The sequence below is a fragment of the Nelumbo lutea genome, chromosome 6 (assembly GCF_056320005.1).
Source record: "Nelumbo lutea isolate HS-2025 chromosome 6, American lotus-T2T, whole genome shotgun sequence".
Classification (NCBI taxonomy): Eukaryota; Viridiplantae; Streptophyta; class Magnoliopsida; order Proteales; family Nelumbonaceae; genus Nelumbo; species Nelumbo lutea.
In genome coordinates, this window is record NC_142689.1 from 71,472,651 (window position 1) to 71,483,435 (window position 10,785).

General features: G+C 36.1%; 1 protein-coding gene across 1 annotated transcript in view; it reads left to right on the plus strand.

The window, feature by feature from the left end:
• The window catches only part of ERS (glutamate tRNA synthetase), a 35,798-nt gene extending 25,420 nt beyond the window's left edge, over positions 1 to 10,378 (plus strand). Inside the window, exons 11-13 of the mRNA XM_088949198.1 lie at positions 982 to 1,082; positions 9,699 to 9,855; positions 9,969 to 10,378. Coding sequence (XP_088805324.1) covers positions 982 to 1,082; positions 9,699 to 9,855; positions 9,969 to 10,196 — 486 coding nt within the window. The 3' untranslated portion in view covers positions 10,197 to 10,378. The remainder of the gene's footprint in view (positions 1 to 981; positions 1,083 to 9,698; positions 9,856 to 9,968) is intronic.
• The last annotated feature ends 407 nt before the right edge of the window (positions 10,379 to 10,785 follow it).

Below are 10,785 nucleotides of genomic sequence, written 5' to 3' on the forward strand. Positions count from 1 at the left end.
TGGATTGAGGGGACAGAAGTGCAAATGTGGGATGGAAACCAAGATATGGTAGATATTCCACATTGCTCAAGTTTTGGAGCTGAACAGTGGAACATGGAAAGTGGTTGGTTTCGTAATCCTTTTTATCCTGTTTTTCTGTTTCCTCGTCAATACACCCTAATCCCAACAAAGCTTAAGGGATTTTAAGAGAACAAAACCCACTAGTTCTGAATAATTTCAAACCTCTGGCAGTAGTTATTTGAAACCTATCACTTGTTGTGTGGAATTTGGAAATCCATTTTCATTTTTTACCCGACTTAGATAATGGCTTACTGAGTCTTTAAACTTGGTATATTTCTGCTTAGGGCCTATTTGGAAGGGCTCAACTTGAGCAGCTGAGCAGGAATGATGTAAGGTCCGTTTGGGAGGACTGAAGCTTTAGTTGAGCTGCCTTGGAGAAGCCACTAAAAGAAGCTTCAGTGGAAAGCCTTTTTTTTTGCTGTAAGGTAGCTATTTTGGGCTTACGTCTTACCAGGTGTTTTTATCAAAAATCACTTATATGCTATCCAGGTGTGGCCCACTTTGCAAAACCAGAAGCGGCTGCATGAAAGCCTTCACAAATGGGCACTTACTGTCTTCTCAGCATTCTGGACAAGCATCATATAGATGCTTTTTGTTAATGCTGAAAAATCAGTGTTTAGGAAGCTGGTCCAACTTTCCAAGTTTTCATCAAATGTTTTTGTTCAGCTTTCTATGCTTTGAAATTCATGAAAGATGAAAAGCAACTGCTGGAAAGCCCTCCCAAACTGGTACTTATTCTATGGTATATGAATGTAGTGATTGTAAGATGTTACTGATTACTACTTCACTAGTAATTTAACACTATAGGTTTAGCTTCTGGTTATCTAGGGGCATTCCATTATCGGTAATGTTTTCTTTTTCTATTTTTTTTTTCATTCAATTATTTGCTAATCTTTGCATATTGAATCCATAAAAAAATAGGATGCTGTTGAACTGCTCAAGGATGGGATTGACTTAATAACTGATTCAGATAAAGCTCTCTCAAACTTGCTTTCTTATCCACTGCATGCTACCTTGGCAAGGTATGATATTTGACCTTCATGTTTAACATTTAGTTTTATTATTTTCATCAATATCTTTTGCAGATTTGGAAGTTTTTTCATGATCAGGTGCATGAGTGAATTGACACTTCCACACTTTTTGCTATGGATTCCTGTTACTAAATTATTCAACTGTGAATGCACAAAATAGTATCAGCACATTACTGGTGGAGAATATTAAGTCTCCAAAATACATGCAACATCTATGCGTCTTCTTGTCCTAAATGATCGGTTGAATGATTTGCTTCCCTCTGATTCTCTGAGGATGATGAACTTAATATCTTCAAAATTGCATAGTTTTGAATCTTTTGTAGTGGAAAGGAATTTAGTTCAGGAGCCTAATATGAGATCTTCTGAAATTTTGTGCATTTATGGATGGAAGGAACGTTCTATTAAATTTTTAGTGAGTAGTAGCCTAAATAGTCATTAGTTTTTTTTTACATTGGGTGTGTAGGAGTTGTTTTTCCTAATTGGATTAGGAGTTATGTTAACAAGTTAAAATGATGTTATAGGTGAGTTTTTACAAAGTAGGATTTATCTTGTTTCAAAGTCCTAGTCTTTAGTCAACTAGAATTTGTCTTGTCCCTAGTTTTTTAGTGATGTTTCTTAGTTGGTTTCAGAGTAGGAAAACAAGGAAAAAGAGCTGGACAATCTCTTCCTCTTTGCTTAGATATATTTAAGGCCTTCTCTTTTTGACATCAAATAATAGAATGCTCGTTCTCTACTTCTAATGTTGGAGTAATTCTAATTTTCTTGGTGGTGCTATTTTTTATTCTTAATTTCCATTTTTATTAATCTGTAATAGAAGATTGAGAATAATTTACATTTTAATGTGTATCGGAAAGGCAATTTTAAGAGACGTATCGGGATACGCATGCGTATCGGAGAAAAACTAAGATACACAGATACGCTTGGAAACACTATAAATACTTTAATAAATCATAAAAATACATCAATAACACTAAATATAAGACCTCAATGAGGTGTATATACATTAAGTTAATATATTTTAATGGTTTTATGAAGAAATATATTGTAGGTAATTATAATTTCATTAAAAATCCTATGTTTAACTATAATTTATAAATTATAATTCTTAAGTTTTAATGTTTTATGGGATGGGAAAAACTTAATTCTCCTATCCAACCATAAAGCATGCATTGGCACAACTTCTAAGTGAAAATATAATCAATAATTATTTATTATTTATTTTCAAAAATTATAAAAAATAAATAAACATTATATAATATATTCAAAATATAGTTATTAAAGAAGAAACTTCAATTGCTTTTTGGATATGATAGATCATCCATAGAATTATAATATATTCAATCATTGTGATCAAATGATAAAATATAATTAATTAATTAATTAATTTTTAATTCTAAAAATACAAAAATAAAAAATAATTATTAAATAAAATATTTCAATTGGTCTGTAGATATTAAATATCACCCATAGAATTATAATATTGTTATGGACACACCACCCGGCAGCGCACTGCGGCGCAGTCGTAGGTAGTAGCACACAGCGGGTCACCCAGCAGCACGCATCGCCCGGTAGCGCCGCATAGCAGCCTGGCAGCGCGCAGCACGCACCACCTGGCAGCACGTAGCACGCACCACCTGGCAGCGCGCAGCATGTACCGCCCGATGTGCTGCACGCACCGCCTGGCAGCATGTAGCAGCACCGCACGGCAGCGGCACACCACACGGCAGCAGCATGCACTGCACGACAGCAGCACCGCTAGGTGTGCACGCCGCCCAGGGCGGGGCCCACATGACAACTCATCAGGGTGGGGCTGCACTTATCTAACCACGTCAGCTCTGCTTGCCAACTCGCCGCCAGATAGTCCATTCCTCATCCCTTATCCTCCTCATATCATCTTATCTTATCTTCTTAGTAGGAGTTCTGTTCTTAATTATCTAGTTCTGTTCTTATCTATTAGAGATAAGAACTAAGTGCTGTTAGAAGTCTGTTAGAAGTAGGAGTTTGATTTAAAGTTGAATTGTCCTAGCTTAGTCGAATGTCTCCTCTTGTAATCTCCTATTTAAGGAGCCACGAATCGAAATAAAGGCATTCAGTTTTCCAGTCAAGAAAAGAGTGAGGAGAGTTTGGGTGGTCTCTTGGACAAATCACCCACTAGATAGTCAAAATAGGGTCTGTGCGCAAGGCCAAAGGCAAGGGAAGATCTGGGGTTCCTACCATGGAACGATCCGTGATGCGATCTTACGCTCGGGCCCATAACAAATATATTCAATTGTTGTGATCAAATGATAAAATATAATTAATTATTATTTTTTAATTCTAAAAATATAAAAAATCAAAACAATACTAAAGAAGAAATTTCAATTGATCTATAGATATGATAGATAAATCCATAGATCTAAAACATATTTAGTCTTTATAGGCAGGGAAAATTACAATTTCAATTTTTTTTAATTTATATTTTCCCCAATCTTCATGAAATTTCCATAAATTTATTAATAACACAAAAAAATTATGATTTTGAATGTAAGAAATGTTTATCAACATAAATTTAAACATTCAAGAAAAAAAGAAATCACAAGATATTATAAAAAATGGAAAAAATTTACCTCTTTTGCCATAATTTTTCAAAATTTGTAAAATAAAAAAAAAAAAAACAATTCACATTTGTTTCTTGCAATTTTTTGCAAATCTAGTACTCTAGGAATGAGGTTTGGAGTTTTAGAATCATTTGGGGGTGAAAGAAGGATTGTTTCAAGGAAAAGAAGCTTGCTTTTCCCCTTTATTTTTTTTCCCAATTTTTAGCCGTATCTTTTTTGTTGATACGCAACCGATACGCCTCGATACACCCCTGATATGCCTCAGATATGCCCTGATACGGTCCAATACGCATGAAAAAAAGACGAGACGTTCGATTTCCATGTGTATCATGTATCTATTTTTCAAAGATACGATACGTTATGCCCCGTATCGGGCGTATCGTATCGAAATTTTAAACCTTGGGTCAATCTTACTCAAAACACTAGGTATTTAGTAATGTTCAGAAAACTGGACTGGGCATAGAACCAGAGAAAGGCGAGGTTCAATTGGGGCTGAATCGTGATGATGTGGCATAGATATATACATGTATACTATGGGTCATATAAATACTATATATAATATATTTTACAAGTTTTAATATCTTTAAATATGGTGGATGGATTACATGTTTAATTTTTAATGCAAATGACTAGGGTTCAAGTCTCGTAATTTACATTTTCTTTAAAATATGTGCGTAATAAAGTAATATGTACAATAAAAAGTCATTAATTAACATAAATGGTGGATTAGTGGTAATTAAGCAATATAAAAAACAAGAGGTCATGGGTTCATGTCTTGTTAATCGCATTTTAAAATTTCAATTGTTTAAGGACCCGAGTGGTTTTATGAAACTGGGACCAGTTCATCGGTTTTCCAGTTAAACCAGCCGGTCAGCCAGTTTTCACTATTTTTTTAGCAAAAATGGTTATTAGGATACGGACCAAACCGACCAAGGTCCCAAGCTAGTCTGTTTTGGTTTTCTGAACACTGGTATTTAGTGTAAGCTCAGCACCTTGGAAGGCCATTCACAACACCCTTCCTCAATTCGTCAATTTTATCTGAAGTTTGTTCTAGCAACGCTGTTTGATTTTGGGAGGATATCTGGGTAGGAGACACCCCCTTAAAGGACCTTTTCCCTTTGCTATTTTGTGTTTCTTTGTATAAAAAAGAGGTGGTTTCAAAATTTGTCTCACCATTGGGAACACCCTTCGCTCCTAATTGGGATTTTGGGTTTCATAGAGGACTAAGGGATGATGAAATTGAATCTCTCTTTGTCTTGTTATGTTGTATTAATCAAGTTTGCTTGGATCCCTCCAAACCAGATAAATGGGTGTGGACTCCTAGACCCAATGGAACCTTTACTTGTTCTTCTTTCTTCAAGTCCATCTCTCAACATTCTACTCAACAACCCTTTCCGTCAAAGGAAATTTGGTGTAGGCCAGTCCCCCCAAAGATTATGGCGTTTTGTTGGGAAGTATTCCATGGGAAAGTAAACACTCTAGATAACCTACAAAAGAGAAGACCTTTCCTCTGTATTTCTCCCAATTGGTGTATCCTTTGTAGAGCTCATGGTGAGGATGGTTACCACCTACTAATATTTTGTCCCTTTTTTGCAGATCTTTGGGCTTGGCTACTTTCGTTGTTTGGGAGTAGTTGGAGTCTACCAACAGAAGTTCACATGCTCTTGAACCATTCTACTTTCTTTTGGCCTACAAAAAGAGGGAGACTTGTGTGGAGATGTGCTCGCGCTGCCCTGATTTGGACTCTTTGGGAAGAAAGGAATGCTAGAATTTTTCAAGAAAAGGAAAGGAGCAGTCAGGAATTGAAAGACTGTGTGCTGAATAGGGCAATACCTTGACTGAAGACTTTGGAAATCTTTCATCAATTCTGTTTTAACGACTTTTGGAGAAATTTGTCAGTAGTAGCGAGGTGTTCACCTCTAAAGGACAAATCAATTACAAGCTGGTCTCCTATATCTGAAGGCTCACTGAAGTTGAACTTTGATGGAAGTAGCATGGGTAATCCAGTATTATCTGGAATGGGGGGTGTTTTGAGAAATGAGAAGGGAGAGATTTTGTTGCTCTACTCAGGTCCCTTAGGAGTTGGGGACTCTAACAGGGCAGAGCTATTAGCTGCTATACAAGGGGTGCAATTTGCAAACCAGCTGGTGGTACAACACCTGATAATTGATGGGGATTTCAAAGTGGTGGTAGGTTGGTTGAAAAATCCTGAAGATGCTATATGGCGCTACAAGAATGAAATGAAGAAATTCAGTTGGTTGACAAGGAATATGTTGGTCACGGTACAGTGGGTGGGGGGGATCAGCAAATACTTTGTCAGATGTGTTAGCCAAGCAAGGGGTAAATAGGGAAGAATTGTTTTGGGCTCAGCTGTGATTCCTGTATTTCTTTCCTAGTTTGCTTGTGAGATTCAAGGAGGGGCTGCAGCTTGTGCCTCTCCCTGGGGTGTTGTATGAATTCACAACTCTAAATCAGCTTCTGAATTAATAAATTTATTATTATTCATAAAAGAAAACACTGGTAGTTAGTGTATTGGGGTTAGCCTAAACGATATGATATGCCTGAGCCTGAGACACCTTGATACATTGCAATATTTTGAAATTTCAACTTTGAATGTGCCAAGCACCCTTTGAAAAAGAGACTAGCCCTTGCTACCTTGCCAACTGGTTCCTCGTCCTTTTGTTTACATTTGGGCTTCAGATTTTCTAGGAATAACCTCCCAGTATAATTGGTCCTTGTTTGCCCCTTGTTTGGTCAAATCCTCTGCCATACTGTTAGCTGATCTTTTGATGGTTTTAATTCCCTAATTAAGCTATTTAGTGTTGATTCTTAGAGAAGCCTAGTTGCTGATATTTTGTTTTCTTATTCTTATTTTTCTGACCTTTCTTGCATAAGTTTGGTATTAGAGCAGTTATTCCTGCATCAATTTAGTACCAGTGCAATTGACCTTGCATCCAAGTTACTGGTATTTAATATCTATTTACCAAAAGAAGTCTTGAATTTAATGTCAAAGGAATTGGACTAGTGCAAATCTTGTTTAAAATGGATATGGATCTTTACCAATCTCAACCTATTTGTTAGGATCCCTTCTACAATTAAAATTGAAATTTGAAAAAGCCTGGTTTTCCCTCTTACCTTCCCTTTATTGTAGATTTTGAAGGATTTTGATCTCATTGGTGATGCATATGAGTGGTTGATTGTATACTGCAGGCCTAACTTAGCATGTGTACAGCCCAATTAGCCCAAGTGCAGAAGCTGTGATTTTAAGCAACTGCTAAGCTAAGTTTATCATACTGTAGTTGGGTCTGTTAGAAACATTGGGAGATTTGTTTGACTTGTTCATTTAGTTTCTATTTGAAGCTACATCAGGTTATTTAAGAGCTTCTAGAAATTAAGAAAGTCCATTTTAATTACAGGAGACAAGCATTGAGTAATCTTGTAAACTCAACTAAAGCCTTATTATATGGGGGGTGATTTAATCCTGAAATAATCCTTGGGGTGGGGAAATTGGTACATGGAAATTAATCTCTTTTAGGCAAATGGTTGTGGAGATTCCCTTTGGAAATGGACAATCTCTGGCATAAGGTCGTTGCTTGCATTTATTGTCGAACTGTTAATGGATGTGATGTGGGTTTTCTAATAGAGCGACTCTTGCCTCTCTTTGGGAAGCCATTTGTTATTTATTGCCCTTATTTTCAGCATATTTGTCACTATGTTTTAACGGGCAATAAAATAAAATATTGGAAGTATATTTGGTGGGGTGATAGACCATTAAAAGACCAGTCCCTCTTGTCTATTCCTTATCTAAACACAAACTCAAGCCCACATCTAGTTTGGTTTCTTTCTTTGTTTCTGGTTTGTCTTGGGATATTGGTTGATGGGGGCTGAGGGATTTTGAATAGGATCAGGCTGTTGCCATCACTCATTCTTTGGAACAGGTTTTCTTGGATGCTTCCAAACCTGATTTAGAATCTGGACTTTTAACTTCCAAATCTTGTAATGATCTATAATATTTTACACCCCCTTTTCAGAATTAATGAAAGATCATGGTTCGCAATATTGATATTGATGAACATTTCTCCATGTTAGGGTTGGAGAAATTTTGGAGATATTTCACTAAGATATTTGGAAAATAAAAAAAAAAAAAGTTTTCTAGAAATATTAAATTAGTTAATAAGCCTTCAAGTGATCATTAGAAGAAATAAAATTGCACATTTAAGGCTCAAAACATCATAACAAAGAATTGTATAAATCAAATGGGGAAATATTAAGCAAATTGTGATAGGTATGTTTCTCTTTGTCTCCCTTTTGGTCTTTAGTCATCATTTGTTTTTTATACATGTCATTTGCTTGCCATTTCAACTTTTATCTTTAGTGTTGCCATATATTTTGGTTAGATCTAGAATACTCTTTTGTAGTTCTATGCATTTCTTTTTTTTTTTTGAATTATAGTAACTTGGTAAGTGAATCACATCAAAGTAGTAAGCCAAGAAGTATCACTAATACCCTAATACCCTGCTGGTTCTTATAAGAAAATATTTTAAAAAAATTATGATGATTTAAATGAATATTTAAAAGTTTTTAATAATATACTAGAATTTTAAACTTAAAAAATATAGAGTATATCAATGAAATCTCAAATATCGCCGACATATTGGCAATATATCGGGGCAGGAAGTTTTCATATTGCCGTTTAGCAAATGGGGATATATTGGGGATATTTTGCCAAATATCATCAATATTGCAAACCATGTGAAAGATAACTTCTATTAGTGGCACATGTATAAAGATATACACAAGTGCAAGAAAACCTCAAAAAAGAACTTTACAATGTACAAACCCCTTGCACCCAAAGCAGTAATTTGTTTGAACATAAAGTTTCATGCTTTTAGAGTGTTGAACTATTTCAAACCAAAGCCCAATCAATGAAAAAAGCCAGAAACATCTATAAGGTTATGCCAATATGAATATAAGGTCAATTCTTTTTCCTCCCAAAATCCTCTAATTCCTCTCCATCCCCGCACCCCAGAAGATTGTGAGGCCATATTTCATTAGAGAGCCCTCTACTACCAAATGAGCAATAGGACATGTTGATAAATCTCCCCACCTCTTCTGTGCATAGCAAACCTGTTGGAATGCCTACGTTATTCAAGGCTTTTGTCAAGAAAAACCATCTACACAAGGCTTCGAGTCTGAGCTGAACCTGATGGCAATCGTTGACCCTTCTAACAAGGGCCATAGATAAGGATGATGTCACGTGATTCTCCTTTGATTCTTCGACATCATTTCATCTCTCTAATCTGTATAAATTAGGGACGTACTAGGATACACTCCTATCTTTATTTCTTTATTGCTTGCCTTTTCCTATAAATGATGATGATCAAAAGAGGACCTTGATAGTGATGGTATAATGCAAGAGGGCCCCTAATATTCAGATTATTCTATTAGCAGAGAGTAATTGAGTCATCTAAGGCATTAACTGATCTGGGGGATCTACCTGAACAAGCTGTTCAGTTGGAAGATAATGCTCTTATTTCTCTAATAAGAATCCTGAAAGACCAAGGACCTTCCTTTTCTTTTTTTGATATAGTAAATAAAAAATTGTCAAGGGAAAATGATGAGTTACAAGAGCCGGTGATCGAGGTATCACCAAAAAAAAAAGAAAACCAGTACATCCTCCCCTGTTCATTAAAACCCTCTATGAATCCAGCACAAACAGCATCACCATGAAAACTTACAGCCAAACCAATATCTTCTCATTATCTCCATGGAATCTAACAGCCAACTATTACTCCCTCGTCAGCCCCAAAACAGAACCTGTTACAACTTATTATCTTCACATATAAGCTCAATCATAACATTTCTGCCCGGAATAGACATAAATGGCCAACCGTTAATGGTTCATTCTAATTTGTTTTAAAGATACAAAGAGGAAAAAACTGATCACTTGAAACTACCCATTTTGCTTTAAGAAGTCATATAACAGGATTACTTTCTTTCTTTTGGCCAGTGAGGAAGGTAAATCTGTCTTGGAAGACAAGCTTTCTGAAGTTGCAGCCAGCTTGTTAGCTGCCTATGATAATGGAGAATTCCTTTGTGCAATTGAAGAAGGCCATGCCGGTTTGCAGAAGTGGGTTAAAAGCTTTGGTAAATCATTGAAACGCAAGGTTGGTTCTAGCTGGATGAATAACAAGAATGTCCTTGACCAAAAGTTACTTTGGGCTTCTCTCTTCTTTCTAGGAATTAAGCTGAAAATCTCTTTCTATTCTATGACTGACAGGGAAAGTTTCTCTTCATGCCTCTCCGAGTGTTGCTGACAGGGAAGCTTCATGGCCCGGACATGGGGGCTAGTGTGCTTTTGCTTCATAAAGCAGGGAAATGCAATTTGATTTCTTCTCAAGCTGGCTTTTTGACATTAGATGAAAGGTTCAAAATGCTAAAGGAAGTTGACTGGGAAAAATTTAACAAGGATCAATGTCATTTATCCACTGTTCTTACTTCTCAATGAAGTTTCACAATTTTGATCGTTCTTTTTCTTTTTAATAATTTTGGTAGCATTGTGTTTTTTTTAATGAATTGTCTCATTAAATGATGATATTTTAGTTTGGGTACATGAAGGGTGCCAATCAAGAGACTAAATTTGTACGTTACCCATTCCATTTTGCTTTATTTGATTTGCATTTTGCTCTACTGTCTACTTCCGTTTGAGTTATTCTTCCATGTTTTTTTCGGTATTATTCTTCCATGTTAAGAGCAAGTACGAGTTGTTCCCAGGGAAATGCAATGTGTTTGGACTTGGGCCCTAGGTTGGGGATTGTCTGACCACTATAGGCCTAGGAATGGCAATGGGGTGGGTTCGGGGTGATCATATTCCCCGTTCCCATCTCCGATTCTTGATGGGGATGGGTTCCTATATATATATTTATAGTCCAATTCTGTTAAACAAACGTTATGGTGAGGGGTAAAATTATGAAAATAATTCTTTTTTCACTGTTCATCTTTCTTCTACCTTCAGGTTTTGGATGCAAAACAGCGGTGGCAAAATTTTCCCTGAAGCGAAACCCTTCAGCTGGCAAACTTGACTTAGTATTAAAAAA